The sequence below is a fragment of the Crinia signifera genome, chromosome 2 (assembly GCF_055691185.1).
Source record: "Crinia signifera chromosome 2, ASM5569118v1, whole genome shotgun sequence".
In the NCBI taxonomy this organism is placed as follows: Eukaryota; Metazoa; Chordata; class Amphibia; order Anura; family Myobatrachidae; genus Crinia; species Crinia signifera.
This window is the reverse complement of record NC_139218.1, coordinates 174125166-174142521: the sequence shown is the minus strand read 5'-3', so window position 1 is coordinate 174142521 and position 17356 is coordinate 174125166. Positions and strand designations below refer to the sequence as shown.

General features: G+C 41.8%; 1 protein-coding gene across 1 annotated transcript in view; it reads right to left on the bottom strand.

Annotated features, from left to right (window-relative positions):
- Positions 1-17356, bottom strand: part of ACACA (acetyl-CoA carboxylase alpha) — a 551747-nt gene that overhangs the window by 301139 nt on the left and 233252 nt on the right. The window contains exons 24-26 of the mRNA XM_083173207.1: positions 13126-13167; positions 11317-11532; positions 10282-10437 (exon numbers count right to left, since the gene is read on the bottom strand). Coding sequence (XP_083029333.1) covers positions 10282-10437; positions 11317-11532; positions 13126-13167 — 414 coding nt within the window. The remainder of the gene's footprint in view (positions 1-10281; positions 10438-11316; positions 11533-13125; positions 13168-17356) is intronic.

Below are 17356 nucleotides of genomic sequence, written 5' to 3'. Positions count from 1 at the left end.
CGATTTGATGGTAAAGAAGAGAAGAAAATATTTAAGAGATAAAGACGATTATAAAGAGGGAATACAGCATTGTATAACCAAGAAAGAAAAGAACTATAATAGGTCTGAGAATAAAGATCAATATAGGGATAATCGGAATCTCAATCCCCAAAGGAGATTTAGGGGCCCACCACAAAATAGGTATAACTATAAATACAATAGAACAGAGGATAGAGGTCCCATTCGGAGTCCTAGGAATCCGAGATTAGAGGAAAGGAATTTCCCTTCTAAACCATACACTAGAACCTACAACAATAGGCGAGATAGATCAGAAGGGAGGAGGTCCCCCAGAAGAATGTTAAATAGACCACAATTCCAGCATAGAGGGAGGAGATCCCCATTCCAGGATAGACCCCGGGAATATGGAGGGGGGGAGTATGATCATAGAAGAAGGGGAAGAACAAATAGGGACACCCCTTATCGTAGATCTGAGGGAGAGGATACCCATTATTTTTTAGACAGGGGAACACAAAACAGAGTGGAGGATTAACACTAGGACCATCATACCAAATCACCACTAAGGAAAATCCCCCCCATAAAAAAGTTAAAAAACATAAACAGAGAGGTAAAAGGGGAAAAAATTCCCTTGGGAAACACAGAAAGAAAAAGCGAAAGAAGAAAAAGAAAAATAATAACCCTGATCTTGAGGGTCCTCAAGAAGCCGCAGTAGATCAGCAACGGAATACAGTGATCTTTAATCTAAGTTCTCATGTGTTGAGTGAGCATGAACAGAAGGTTTTAGAAAAGGGACTTAAGTTCTCCCCAACTAGCACTCCTGACAATTTTGAGGTATTTATCGATCTTCAAAAAATGGTGAGGAAACTCGCCCTGAAACGCTTCTTTGAGGAAAAGAATATAAATGTGGAACCTACAGAAGGAGAAGAAGTGTTCTCCATTTTTAAAAAGAAATCTACATTTTACCCTCTGCACAAACGGGGGTGTTTTGTAGATACTTTTGAACGCCTTGTCCGAGATGATCTAGAAAAATTGAAGCTCAAGCCCATTAAAAATCCTAATTTCACTAAAAAAGAAAGGGAAGCTGTGAAAAGTCTAGAAGATAATAAACTAATCACTATAAAACCCGCTGACAAAGGGGGCAGTATAGTGATTATGGACACCAGTAAATACCAGGAAGAAATCAGCCGACAATTGTCAGACGCCCGCACATATAAGAAACTACGAGGTAATCCCACAGATAAGATTAAAACCAAACTAGAAATCTTTTTGGATACCTATCATAAGAAAAATGTGATCACCAAGGACATCAAAGAATATATTGCTGTCACTTCACCCTCAGTGCCGGTGATCTATGTGCTACCCAAGATCCACAAGTGCAAGGAGAATCCGCCAGGACGCCCAATTGTGGCAGGGACAGGGTCCATACTATCTAATCTATCCCATTACCTGGACTCGCTACTCCAACCCTTGGTACAAAAAGTGCCCTCGTTTCTAAAGGACACCATCTCTGTCCTTCAGATCATACAGGAAACAGCATGGGAGGAGGGCAATTTCCTGGTCACAGCGGATGTGACCTCCTTATACACAATCATTGGACATGATCTAGGTCTGAGAGCGGTTGAGTATTTTTTGGATTTGAACATGACACCCCCGGATTTGAAGAGTTTTATTTTGGAGGGGATATCCTTGATTTTAACCAACAATTATTTTTGGTACGAGGGGTCTTATTATCTGCAATTGACCGGGACCGCTATGGGCACCAGGCTGGCACCGAGCTATGCCAATTTATTTATGGCGTGGTGGGAGGCCACCTCCGTGTGGGGTGGTCACCCATACGGTGCCAGCCTGGTGTCCTGGTCCCGGTACATTGACGATATTTTGTTCATGTGGAGGGGTGACGAGGATTCATTGGATGCATTTTCACAGCATCTTAATGATAACACCTCATCCATTGTCCTGACCTTCGATAGGAGCAAACAAGAGGTGCATTTTTTGGATTTATCCATATACGTAGATAATAACATTGTGAAAACTAAGAACTATGTGAAGAGCACCGACTGTAACTCCTTTATCCCCTTTGGAAGCAACCACCATGAGAACTGGAAAAAGAGTGTCCCGAAGAGTCAGTTCTACAGAGTCAGGAGGAACTGTACAGATCTGGAGACATATGAAGAACAAGCGAATATCTTGAAATCACAGTTCATAGCAAAAGGATATGATCCAGATAAGGTGGGAAATGCTCTGAGGGAAGGGGCCCAACTGGATAGATTGGAGGCTATTAAGAAGGGACCAAAGAAGAAAAAGGAGAAACTAATGGGAGTACCTTTCATCACAAAATTTAACTCCCAACACAAGCAAATCGAGCAAATAATTAAGAAACACTGGGGTATACTTAAAAGCGACCCGCTGTTGGAGAAACATGTAGGACCTATGCCCAAATTTATATACAGGAGGGCTGATAATATTAAGAATATGGTAGTGAGAAGTGCCATAAATGTACCAAAAAACGGGAATAATATCAAATCTAAAGGTTTCTTCAGATGTGGCACCTGCAGCATCTGTAAAGTGTGTAAATCCAGTAGTAGTAAGATCTCTGAGTACAAATCAAATCAGACGGGAGAAAGTTTTTTGATAAAAGATTTTATCACATGTGATTCGAAATATTGTATCTACATGCTAAGTTGTTCCTGTGATAAACAATACATAGGAAAGACTTCTAGAGCCCTAAAAATACGGCTTGCTGAACATGTGAGGAACATTAGAAAAGGGGTGGAGACGCATAATGTGTCACAGCATTTTAAAACGCATCATGGGAATGACCCCAGCCATATAAAAGCTTTCTGTGGAATTAGGGTCATTAATGCAAACTGGAGAAAGGATGACAGGGATGTCAGACTTTCACAAATGGAAATGCGCCTGATTTATAATATGAAAACTCTGGTCCCCCGCGGCTTAAACGCCGATTTTGAGTTAAAATGTTTTCTCACATAAATGTTTTCTCACGTAATTTTATATTATCCTGGTGTCCTCCATTTAAGTGTCTAATTACTCTCTTTTATATTTTTTCTCTATGTACGGTGGTATGGTGTGGTGACCCCTGAATATGGGACTTGTACAAATAAGAGAATCCCCAGCTCCGTGATAGCGGAAGTTGACACGGTATCTAGGAGATCAAGCTGCTTGCGTTCCATCGGCAGCAGGAGACTCCGGAATACAGCGCAATCCGGAAGTGTCAGTAGTCAGTCCTGACACGCATATGCGTTACACAGGACGGATGTGACGCCCGTCCCCGGAAGCGGAAGTGCGGGAGATGGACGCCGCGCAATAGGAGATAAAGAAAATCATGGACTAAACTCCGGATTTTGTGATTTAAAAACTCGCAATGAATTTCTGTATGTATTTATTTATTGATGCAAGCCACTATTAATGTTGGGGATGATTTATTAATGTATTTTTAGCGTGTAGGATGATTTTTGTATGGAATTAGGTAAGGATGATGTAGGGACTCTGTGGTTGTTTTAGCCGGGTTTTAGACATGACCGGGAGGCTTTAGGGTATTTAAACCCCCCCCCGTGATCATTTTAATGTTACACCCTGAGGAAGAACAAACTGTGTTTGAAACGCGTTGGTGTGTTTGATGGATTTTATGCTGGACCCCAATCTTCTGTCTTTTTAACATCCGTGGACCTGCCGCCCCTGACTAGCCCCCATTCCGGGTGAGGGTTTTAGGAAGAGGCTGTGTTTGAAGATGTGGAGTGTCCTGTTTTACTATTAAAGTGTGAACTTTTTACTTGGAAAAGCTTGCAAGTGTCCCAGAGTCTACTTCTTCTCAACAAAAGAAACCTTTGGATACATATAGGGCATTTGCCCTAGGTGAGTCCAGTTCCAAAAGTGTATATTTTGGTGATCGTGTAGAAAGAAACCTTGAAGTGAACCTCTCCTAGCTAGTCTGGGTGAGTGTCAGTGGTGTTTGACCATCTAGTTGGAGTATATTATATGCTGATGGTAACCAAGAGATTTCTCTTTCTTTTCCTGGTGGCCTGAGTACCTTGGATGTGAATGGCTTATTGAAAAAATATTTCAGAAAGAATCCTGTGAACAGCGCTGAAGGGATCCACTTCCTTCGTTGTATACATGTGTTTTTGGGTTTGGTAGCCCTTTTCTTGTGTGATCTCCAGCAGCTGGTCCGTGTGAGCGCAGATCATTTCCAATAATCTTTGTTTGTGAAAATCTTGCTGTTTTACCATATATTGGAAATAGTCTACTGCACATAGGATTCACTATGTTTTCCCATAGAGAGCAAAGGAAAAAGCAAATGCATGGTGTCTTTGATCAGGAGGCAACTGAATTTGAGGATGAGATTGATATGGGTGAAGAAGATCTAGACAGTATCATGACCAAACTAGAGAAAGCCCTGACCAAAGAGGGTAAACTCTGGTGGGAAATGGTTAGTCTAGAGAAGTACCTTTTGGAGAAAATCATTCCTAGGGGACTTCGCATAGATAAAATGCCCTCTTTTCAGTCAGAATCTAAAGAATTTAAAAGAGACTGGATAAAGATTCTAGATACCTGCTCCTTTGCGTTAATGAACCTGATTGTAAAACAAAGGAATAATGACCTGAAGAAATTAGGGGATGAAATACTCTCTTTAACAGAAATGGTCAAACCCTTCGACCAATTAAGTGAATACAAAGAGGCCGAAGAGGAAATTACTAGGAGGCTGAATCGAATCGAATCGAAACCGATTTGATGGTAAAGAAGAGAAGAAAATATTTAAGAGATAAAGACGATTATAAAGAGGGAATACAGCATTGTATAACCAAGAAAGAAAAGAACTATAATAGGTCTGAGAATAAAGATCAATATAGGGATAATCGGAATCTCAATCCCCAAAGGAGATTTAGGGGCCCACCACAAAATAGGTATAACTATAAATACAATAGAACAGAGGATAGAGGTCCCATTCGGAGTCCTAGGAATCCGAGATTAGAGGAAAGGAATTTCCCTTCTAAACCATACACTAGAACCTACAACAATAGGCGAGATAGATCAGAAGGGAGGAGGTCCCCCAGAAGAATGTTAAATAGACCACAATTCCAGCATAGAGGGAGGAGATCCCCATTCCAGGATAGACCCCGGGAATATGGAGGGGGGGAGTATGATCATAGAAGAAGGGGAAGAACAAATAGGGACACCCCTTATCGTAGATCTGAGGGAGAGGATACCCATTATTTTTTAGACAGGGGAACACAAAACAGAGTGGAGGATTAACACTAGGACCATCATACCAAATCACCACTAAGGAAAATCCCCCCCATAAAAAAGTTAAAAAACATAAACAGAGAGGTAAAAGGGGAAAAAATTCCCTTGGGAAACACAGAAAGAAAAAGCGAAAGAAGAAAAAGAAAAATAATAACCCTGATCTTGAGGGTCCTCAAGAAGCCGCAGTAGATCAGCAACGGAATACAGTGATCTTTAATCTAAGTTCTCATGTGTTGAGTGAGCATGAACAGAAGGTTTTAGAAAAGGGACTTAAGTTCTCCCCAACTAGCACTCCTGACAATTTTGAGGTATTTATCGATCTTCAAAAAATGGTGAGGAAACTCGCCCTGAAACGCTTCTTTGAGGAAAAGAATATAAATGTGGAACCTACAGAAGGAGAAGAAGTGTTCTCCATTTTTAAAAAGAAATCTACATTTTACCCTCTGCACAAACGGGGGTGTTTTGTAGATACTTTTGAACGCCTTGTCCGAGATGATCTAGAAAAATTGAAGCTCAAGCCCATTAAAAATCCTAATTTCACTAAAAAAGAAAGGGAAGCTGTGAAAAGTCTAGAAGATAATAAACTAATCACTATAAAACCCGCTGACAAAGGGGGCAGTATAGTGATTATGGACACCAGTAAATACCAGGAAGAAATCAGCCGACAATTGTCAGACGCCCGCACATATAAGAAACTACGAGGTAATCCCACAGATAAGATTAAAACCAAACTAGAAATCTTTTTGGATACCTATCATAAGAAAAATGTGATCACCAAGGACATCAAAGAATATATTGCTGTCACTTCACCCTCAGTGCCGGTGATCTATGTGCTACCCAAGATCCACAAGTGCAAGGAGAATCCGCCAGGACGCCCAATTGTGGCAGGGACAGGGTCCATACTATCTAATCTATCCCATTACCTGGACTCGCTACTCCAACCCTTGGTACAAAAAGTGCCCTCGTTTCTAAAGGACACCATCTCTGTCCTTCAGATCATACAGGAAACAGCATGGGAGGAGGGCAATTTCCTGGTCACAGCGGATGTGACCTCCTTATACACAATCATTGGACATGATCTAGGTCTGAGAGCGGTTGAGTATTTTTTGGATTTGAACATGACACCCCCGGATTTGAAGAGTTTTATTTTGGAGGGGATATCCTTGATTTTAACCAACAATTATTTTTGGTACGAGGGGTCTTATTATCTGCAATTGACCGGGACCGCTATGGGCACCAGGCTGGCACCGAGCTATGCCAATTTATTTATGGCGTGGTGGGAGGCCACCTCCGTGTGGGGTGGTCACCCATACGGTGCCAGCCTGGTGTCCTGGTCCCGGTACATTGACGATATTTTGTTCGTGTGGAGGGGTGACGAGGATTCATTGGATGCATTTTCACAGCATCTTAATGATAACACCTCATCCATTGTCCTGACCTTCGATAGGAGCAAACAAGAGGTGCATTTTTTGGATTTATCCATATACGTAGATAATAACATTGTGAAAACTAAGAACTATGTGAAGAGCACCGACTGTAACTCCTTTATCCCCTTTGGAAGCAACCACCATGAGAACTGGAAAAAGAGTGTCCCGAAGAGTCAGTTCTACAGAGTCAGGAGGAACTGTACAGATCTGGAGACATATGAAGAACAAGCGAATATCTTGAAATCACAGTTCATAGCAAAAGGATATGATCCAGATAAGGTGGGAAATGCTCTGAGGGAAGGGGCCCAACTGGATAGATTGGAGGCTATTAAGAAGGGACCAAAGAAGAAAAAGGAGAAACTAATGGGAGTACCTTTCATCACAAAATTTAACTCCCAACACAAGCAAATCGAGCAAATAATTAAGAAACACTGGGGTATACTTAAAAGCGACCCGCTGTTGGAGAAACATGTAGGACCTATGCCCAAATTTATATACAGGAGGGCTGATAATATTAAGAATATGGTAGTGAGAAGTGCCATAAATGTACCAAAAAACGGGAATAATATCAAATCTAAAGGTTTCTTCAGATGTGGCACCTGCAGCATCTGTAAAGTGTGTAAATCCAGTAGTAGTAAGATCTCTGAGTACAAATCAAATCAGACGGGAGAAAGTTTTTTGATAAAAGATTTTATCACATGTGATTCGAAATATTGTATCTACATGCTAAGTTGTTCCTGTGATAAACAATACATAGGAAAGACTTCTAGAGCCCTAAAAATACGGCTTGCTGAACATGTGAGGAACATTAGAAAAGGGGTGGAGACGCATAATGTGTCACAGCATTTTAAAACGCATCATGGGAATGACCCCAGCCATATAAAAGCTTTCTGTGGAATTAGGGTCATTAATGCAAACTGGAGAAAGGATGACAGGGATGTCAGACTTTCACAAATGGAAATGCGCCTGATTTATAATATGAAAACTCTGGTCCCCCGCGGCTTAAACGCCGATTTTGAGTTAAAATGTTTTCTCACATAAATGTTTTCTCACGTAATTTTATATTATCCTGGTGTCCTCCATTTAAGTGTCTAATTACTCTCTTTTATATTTTTTCTCTATGTACGGTGGTATGGTGTGGTGACCCCTGAATATGGGACTTGTACAAATAAGAGAATCCCCAGCTCCGTGATAGCGGAAGTTGACACGGTATCTAGGAGATCAAGCTGCTTGCGTTCCATCGGCAGCAGGAGACTCTGGAATACAGCGCAATCCGGAAGTGTCAGTAGTCAGTCCTGACACGCATATGCGTTACACAGGACGGATGTGACGACCGTCCCCGGAAGCGGAAGTGCGGGAGATGGACGCCGCGCAATAGGAGATAAAGAAAATCATGGACTAAACTCTGGATTTTGTGATTTAAAAACTCGCAATGAATTTCTGTATGTATTTATTTATTGATGCAAGCCACTATTAATGTTGGGGATGATTTATTAATGTATTTTTAGCGTGTAGGATGATTTTTGTATGGAATTAGGTAAGGATGATGTAGGGACTCTGTGGTTGTTTTAGCCGGGTTTTAGACATGACCGGGAGGCTTTAGGGTATTTAAACCCCCCCGTGATCATTTTAATGTTACACCCTGAGGAAGAACAAACTGTGTTTGAAACGCGTTGGTGTGTTTGATGGATTTTATGCTGGACCCCAATCTTCTGTCTTTTTAACATCCGTGGACCTGCCGCCCCTGACTAGCCCCCATTCCGGGTGAGGGTTTTAGGAAGAGGCTGTGTTTGAAGATGTGGAGTGTCCTGTTTTACTATTAAAGTGTGAACTTTTTACTTGGAAAAGCTTGCAAGTGTCCCAGAGTCTACTTCTTCTCAACAAAAGAAACCTTTGGATACATATAGGGCATTTGCCCTAGGTGAGTCCAGTTCCAAAAGTGTATATTTTGGTGATCGTGTAGAAAGAAACCTTGAAGTGAACCTCTCCTAGCTAGTCTGGGTGAGTGTCAGTGGTGTTTGACCATCTAGTTGGAGTATATTATATGCTGATGGTAACCAAGAGATTTCTCTTTCTTTTCCTGGTGGCCTGAGTACCTTGGATGTGAATGGCTTATTGAAAAAATATTTCAGAAAGAATCCTGTGAACAGCGCTGAAGGGATCCACTTCCTTCGTTGTATACATGTGTTTTTGGGTTTGGTAGCCCTTTTCTTGTGTGATCTCCAGCAGCTGGTCCGTGTGAGCGCAGATCATTTCCAATAATCTTTGTTTGTGTCAATGTGAAATATTCTCCGTCTTTCTAAGTGATTTTCTCCGTGTCTCTCTCAGTGTAGAAATTCTCCATCTTTTTATGGAGATCTGGAATGTGAACTTTTAAACTAAAAGGTTTTTTTTTTTAATTTTGGTGTCAAAAAATCTGGGTTTTTTTTCTGTGAAGGGGCATGTTATTTTTATTCATGTGCTTATAGCACATGAATATATATTTAATTTAAAAAAAAATATATATTTTTTTTTTTTTACACAGTGCAGCCAGCAGGGGGCCGGAGCGCTCGAGCTGCTCATTAGATATTCATATATTCACTGCACCCGATCGTTAATATGCACGATCGGGTGCAGTGAATACTGGGTCCCCCGCTGGCTATAGGGGGGGGGGGGGAAGCCTGTGTCCAAGGGAGCCTCCCTACCCTCCACATTCCTCTGGAGCAGCCAGGGAGACTTTAATCTCTCTGGCTGCTTCCGTCCCCCGGCTCCCTGAAAGCTCCCTGCCGCAGACGCTCGTCCGCTGCAGGGGTTAAGACTCGCCGCGAGTGGCGGCGAGTCTTAAATACATTGAATAGTGGGAGCAGGAGGCTCCGGAACAGGGAGAATCTCCGCTAAAACACGGAGAGTACATGGAGAGCTAAATAAAACGCTCTCCATGCACGGAAAACTTTCTCATTGAATACTGCCCTATGTGGATTTTGATGCAGTGTTACCATTTTATAGAGTGTTTGTCAAGGAAGGTATAGGTAAATGAAACATTAAACTATGACAAAAGGGAGCCTACAGTGATGACTTTAAGTATGTGTGACAATTTCATTCAGAGAATTATGGTAGTGCTCTACACTGCACACAATGGCCAAGAGTATTATTACAGTAGTTGTGCTCTTATAGAATAGAATTCAGACTTCAGAAAATCATCACAGCTAAAGATTCACATATGTTTACATTCCCCAGCTTTCCCTAATGCTCCTCTTGCACCTTCAAGATTCATTAGTAACATAGGAAAATCTATTCCATATGTGTCTCTGCCCCCTGCCTCCACATGTGCATGAATCCTCTAATCACTACATATGTAACTCTGCCCCTGTACTTACTAAGCGTGCCAATGACCCCCACCCCATGAGTGCATCTGCCTCCTTATGTGCACTTATCGCCCCTCCCCATATGAAACACAAATTCAAGCCTCATCAAGCAATCTTCTGCCCCTCTCTAAATGAGTACCTAAGCCACCCCTCAGCATGGGGGGGGGGGGGGGGGTAATAATGAATATGCTTTCATTCCACAATGCACTTCACAAATGTTATAAATGAGGAAAACACACTTTAAGACATACCTTTGAAGGATCCATGATAACAGTTGGTACAAAGTTTAAAAATATATGGTTACAGTCAGTGCGCACATTGGTGTTGTTAAAGGCTACTTCCAGTTCATCCATAGCTTCTAACAAGAGGCGCTCACCTTCATTCTGAAGGTACTCAAAAGAAGCTTCCTGTCATATAGAGCCAAAAAGAAACAAGATACTGAGTATGCTAACACACTATTTACAGTAGTGCTTTTCAAGGATACATAGAAGAATATGACTTTAAGGGGGTGATTTATAATTCGGTACATATGAATTAGCAAAATGGAAATCTGCACATCACACAAAAGTGGTCACAATGTGCACATGCACAAATACCAATATATTGAGCTCTACATTTTTGAGAATACTGCGGCTCCTTTCGCTTCTACAAGTGGATCAGGGTTATTCAAATGCACAAGCAGTAAATTATGGTCTAACAGACACAGGACCAGTACATCCCTCTTGAATGCAATTTATTGTGAGTTACACATATCTTTAAAATACAGTACATTTCTATGTTTGACAGTGCTGTTTATGAACTGATGACAATTTCTGCCTATACAATTGCTGCATAATTTATGTAAAATATTTTTGGGGGCATTGAATTACTGTAGTTGCCATTTTTTACTGTAAGTCTAGACAAAAAAATGGCACTTTTCGCTGTTTATAGCTGGAATTTACATTCGATCTATTCAACTAGTGACTAGTGGAAAAATATGGCATGTTTATGAAGCACGTGGATCGAGATCCAGGTGTTTTCGTCAAAATTGCGGATGTCTTTGACTGTTTTTTGCCATTTTTCATCTGCAGTTTCGACTTTAAAAAAAAGTGAAACTACATTGGCGAAAAATGAATATAAACCAGCCAAAACCAAATGCAACTGAATACTAACGTCAGTTTTTCCAAGCTAGCCAAAACAACAGGACTTGATTGAATACCCCCCCATTATGCTTGCATGATTCTGAAGTTGCAACTAAAATACAGATAAGGAACTTAATTGTAGTAGCGGCATGTTCGCACATTTACCTTAGTAACTAGATCAGAATGTCTGATAATTGCACGGACAAAGAACCTATAATCTGTAACTTCAGTTCCTTCTTCCACCTTCGCAGCTCCCAAATACAGATGCATTTTATGGTTAGCACATGGAATTGCTGTTAAATCAAAGTTCCTCATACGGTTCAGCTCTAACTGGAAGGCAAGAGCGGGTTCCAAGTGTCTATAAATTCGGTCTTCTACAAACTTTGGGGAAAAAAATAAAAACATACAACATTATAAGCATGTTTGTGGGGAAATATTGTGACAAAAGAATGAATCATTTTTATAACACAATACAGACATGTATAGAAGAAGAGGTGATTGCTTAAAGCATTCCTCAAGGTGGAGACTAGGATCCGTGTGTTAGCTGAAAGTATTCGGAATGGCAAGTTGCTCATCATCTATTTAACTGCGGTCTCGCATGCAGGCTGTCTGGTACAGATCTGAATGTTTCCAAACAGTATGCTGCATATCTGGAGATATTATTGGATAATCTCCATTTCTGCCCATTCAAGCTTTATTCAGAAATGCAGCCTGATGGCTGTATGTCAACAAATAACTATTTGGGACTACATGGTGCTCATTTAATTAAAACACCTTTTAAGATACTGTAAATGCTTATATCTTAAGGCTTTGGTTTTCTTGTTCTTAAGTTAATGTTGCTTTTGCTTAAGTCCTGCGGGAAACAATAAATTCTTTAACAGCAACCATTTATAAATAAATTGCAAGCTACTTTACTTATGAAATGCACCCTATTTGTCTTCTCATTCTGCATATCTTGTGTCACAATGGATATTTTTTTAGAAATGAATCAATCCAGGTGAGGCGGGACACCAGTGACTTTTCTCTATCTGGTACAGTAGCGAAGCTCTACTGAAATCATTGCTATATCAGAATCAACTGGCACACTGACAATATTCACTGTTAAAGAATTTGTAGCTAGGGTTTTTTATATTGTGAAAGGTAAACAGATATAAAGACAAATGCAAAACAAAAATGCTGCTCCTTTGAGAGTCCACATTCTTCCCTTTAAACTGTATTTGCAAAAAGCTTTTAAATCTTGAACATAACGCCAAGACTTCCAGTGTCTCCAGCTTCCCCTTTTAGTTACACAATCCTCATGAGCACAATATTTCTGTATTAAGATAAGCAAGGGGATCTTCCTGGTGTAATAAATGTTTTATTTTAGCAGCTAAAAACACACACACGGTATGCCTACAAATTCAGATGAATAAACATGCTGATAAAATACAGGCTCCATTCAGTTAGAACTGAAAATGAAGATGCACAGGAATCTTGTCTGCCACTTGTGGAGACACTGGGGTTTATTAGACTGCTAAGAATTAGCAGGCCATTCGATTATCGATTGACTGTGCATACACACCATTTGTAGTGCATATGTGCAGGGCCTTTCTACAATAATTTTTTTTTACAGCCTATTCGCAGCCTTGCATGGGGTGGGTTTTCACTGGCGAAACAGCGGCTATCTGATCACAGGGCTCTGCTTTTTAGCAGCCCAGAAATCTGGTCTGAATAACCTCCATTGTCAGAGGGATTACATATAGGCCCTCATTCTAATCGATTTGGTCCACGACGTGTTCGCACTAGGGACCGATGTTGAAGCACTGCGCATGTGCATATTCGGCTATGCACATGTGCAAGGCACCTTCTAAGACTTGCATAGGCTCTGTGGCGCTTGCACGGGGAGAGGGAGGGGGGGGGGGGGCGTACCCACCAAAAAGCACTTATTTGTCTTTCACATTGCACACACAATATAATTGTAATGGTGGACTTCACCTTATTTCTTGCGCGGAAAGTAAAAAACTTTGGGAATTCTCTCTATAAAAGAGAAAAGATGTTGTTATTTTTTTTCATAGAATAGCATTGCACGTTAAATAAAAGTAAGCAGTAGATATATATTGCATTGTATAAAAACACAATATATAATAATTATGAATTCATATGCTACAAAAAAAAAAGTAAATATTAATAAAGGTTACATAGTTACATATTAGGTAGGGCTGAATAAAGACTTGTGTCCATCTAGTTCAACCTACAGTAGTCATGTTGTTCCAACAAAACAGTAGCAATATGATGAAATAATTTATGTTTTAGAAACAAAGGATCCACAGACAATGAGGGTATTAAAAGTCACTCTAGCATGACTTCTTATAGAAGGTAACACATCCTGTAATAGGTATACTGCACATTATGAAGGCATATCATCAGTATAATTGAATGTTATTATTTAGATGAAGATCCAATTCCTTATCAGAAAGGTTTTCACCTTTATTAAAGTAATAAAAGTTCATTTGTCTTATCATGAGAGCATTGGCCAGTGTTAATCATGTGAATTATCAGTCACCCAGCTGCTGCTTGTCCTTTAGTAGTTGTAAAGGGTTTCATGAGGCATTGGAGGAAAACAGAGTATGTGCTGCTGCACTTCATCTATTGTAATGCACCCACCCCCTAATCCCTAAACTTGCTTTGTCTCTTCTAAGTAAGCAAGTAAGTAAGTTTTATTTATATATCGCACTTTCTCCAACAGGACTCAAGGCGCTTTACAGACATTAAAAATAACAATGCACATACTGCAATACAAAGGGTTATCAGTACAAGGAACAGACAACAATGGAAGTACAGTTATACATCACACATACAGATATGCACAAGGCGCATTCTAATAAGGGACACGAACATGGGGAACATATTTACCGAGCTGTGCAGTACCCAGGCAGCCATTCAGCTGCGCCACATGGTGATTGCACAGCCAGCTAGGTAGCCAGTAACAGTACTGATATATATACTAGATGTACTCTAATGAGGGAAACAGACATGGGGAACATATAATTACTGAGCTGTGCCGCACCCAGGCAGCCAATCAGCGGCGCAACATGGTGATTGCACCAGCCAGTACTGTACATATAGAACACAAAGGCACAGTACAGGGTACACAGAACTAGACATAACACAATTAAAGACAATTCTTAGTACACAATACAGCTGAGATATAGGAATTGAATGAGAATAGATGCAGGTATAGATTGTAGATGCGTAAGAGAGCTGTAGTTAAAATACAAGAAGAGTGCTGTGAGAACAGGAGGGAGGAGGGCCCTGCTCTAAGGAGCTTACAATCTAGAGGGAGGGAGAGACAGACAGGTGACATGAGGTGCAGGTAAGGAGACCTGAGGCAAGAAGTAAGCATGGGAGGGATGGTCAGGACACGAGGCAGCAGGTAAAGAGAAAAGACAAAGTAGTCCTCTCTCTCTCCTCCTATCCTCCTCCTTCCCCTCCATCTGCACCCTTGACCCATAACAGCTTTGCACCATGGGCCATGCCACAACACACCCTGCTAGGGGCAGAAAGCATGCAGAGTGCAGCACCATCATCAGGGCTAGGGATGCCAATCCCGGGCCATTTTTTCAATCCCGGGATTCGGGATTGAAAAATGCTCAATCCCTGGAATCCCGGGATTGATTTAATGGTGAAAAAGCAGGTAGCAGCAGGGCTCTTTAGCAGCACTGCATCTTCCTCCTTAGCTCTACCCCCTGTCCCTCAGTCCTTATATACTCTTTCTCTCCTCCACAGTCCTTCTATCTCTCTCTCTCCCCTGTCAGTCCTCTCTCTATATCTGTCTCCTCTCTCCCTCCTACCAACCTCTCTGTGTGTTTGCTGGCAGGTGTCTAGCTGCTGGCTGGAGACCCGGCATGGTGAACAGGCGGGCGGGTGCGACTGGTTGTTACCTAGCCATTTGTCTTGGGCTGGCTTCTTCCTGGCTGGAGAGACTTAGTGCTGCACGCAAGAGACCTAGCTGGTAGACGAGCTGTCGGGATGCGTAGCGTAGCCGACAGGGCAGCACACAAAGGGCAGCCGGGAAACGTCTGCATGAGACCCAGTGGGTGAATACGTATGTTGGGCTGCGCACAGAAAAGGGGCAGCCGGGCAACGTCTGCTACTCAGCACTGCCCGGCATTTAAAGAAAAACCAACCCTGAAAAAGACTGTGTGGTAAGCAATCCCGAAATCCCGGGATTGGATGAGCCAATCCTGGGATTTAAATCCCAGTGAATTTAGGCCCAAATCCCGGGATTCCGCCGATCCCGATCCCGGGATTGGCCTCCCTAATCAGGGCCTAATCAACCAATAGGGTGATCAAGATCCAGCCTGGAGCACTGGGTCCTGGAGTGGGGGACTCTCTACCTGGAAATGTGGATTCTGGAAGTGCTGGTGCGCTCTGAGCCCACCTTGGCATAGCATTAAGCCACCCGCAATGGGCATATGTAACCCCGGGCAAGGAGCGCATAACCCCTGGCAATGAGCATGTAAGCCCTGGCAACAAGCATGGAAGGCCTGTCAAAAAGCATGTAGGTAAGGACAATTATAATCAATGTATAATGGGGGGGAGGGGGTAGTTCAGTAGAGGTCTAGAGTGGCTGGAACCCACACTGATCATAATTACCAATGTAAAAATATGTGTACAGTACATACAGTTGTGTACTCACACACACTGAGACCATAGTTATGTCAAACAAGGCATCTTTGTCACGGTCATAGTCCGGCTGCAGTGCTTAACTGTCTGCTTGTGTTCCCGGATTCCTCCTCTCGGTTTGGTGGGTGGGCGCTACAGCCTGAGAACCTTAAGCCAGTTCTGCGTAGTGCTCACAGACTACCATCAAGCATTATATACTTCCAGCTCTGGTCCAGTCTCGGTTAATTCTCTGGATCAAGTATTTCTTCAGCATTAGCTTCTTCCAGCTCCATTCCAGTCTCCTGGTTAATCCTTCAGATCAAGATGTTATATTCTTCCCTGAGAATTTTCTCATTTTATTGCCCTCACTTAGTAAAGAGACCCAGTCAGTGGGCAGTGACTTGCACGGTAAGGATGCTAAAGTTCACACCTTGTGGTATTCTTGTTAAAAACAACTTACTGTGTTAGATTTCTCACTCCTGTACTGGGTTATGTCAACTTCTTAAGGTATTGTGTGATGCTAATTACTTTAGCATACGCGTAAGAGCTACATTTTCCCAGCAAGATTACAGTTACCATTCCTTTGTCACTATGCTACCCAGACCCTACAGCAAGTCTAACAAAAAACACTAAGCATGACAGTCATGGCATGTGAAACTTGAGGCTGAAGCGGCCTGCTAAGACACAAAAGAATCTGTGTCATGCAATAAACAGTTTAACCACTAGGTGGTCAGTGCTCTGCTGATGAAAACCACAGTATTGTATACCAGTGTTCCTCAACCACGGTCCACAAGTCATGATTAGGCACAGGTGTCCTAATTTGTACCAAAGTCAGCTTGATTATTACTGTACATCTGTGAATAAGCAGGGATAGCCATAAACCTGGACTGTTGGTATACCTTGAGGACCACGGCTGAAGACCACTGTTGTATACAACAGCAGTGGATGGAGATGGCCTAAACCTCAGGGGCAAACGCAGGATTTTCAGAAGGGGGTTTCCAGAGGGGCAGAGCAAAGCACGGAGATGGACACTTAAGTGACCCAGTATATGCCGGGTCAGTTAAAGTATTATAGATAGACCAAATGTATATAAATAATAATAATAATAAATATATATATATATATATATATATATATATAAATATATATACATAACAGCAAAGTAGACCCCTGGGCATAGCAATGTATTGGGGCCACTACCTATCCTCCAGCGGTAGGGGTTGGGGGTGCTATGAGCAGAAGCTTTGATGTCCCGCGGGTGGTAGGGGGTATTTTATCAACCGATCAGCATGTAGGGCTCAGTAATTTCCACTAATTACCCCTTTACTGTACAGATGGTGGGAGATGGGTGGGAGAAGGGGGCATTGGGCTAAATGAAGGGGTCCCAATACATAACTTCCAGGGTGGTAGAGGATGGTTAATACTCAGAGGAGGGGTGTATAGTGGAGTAGGCTTATTATTCCTAATTTTCTGGTGGGAGGACAGCTTGCTTGACTGCAGATATCTCCAGTTCCCGGAACTAGATTTCTTAGCTTTTAATGGAATCCCACCTACCAAATGG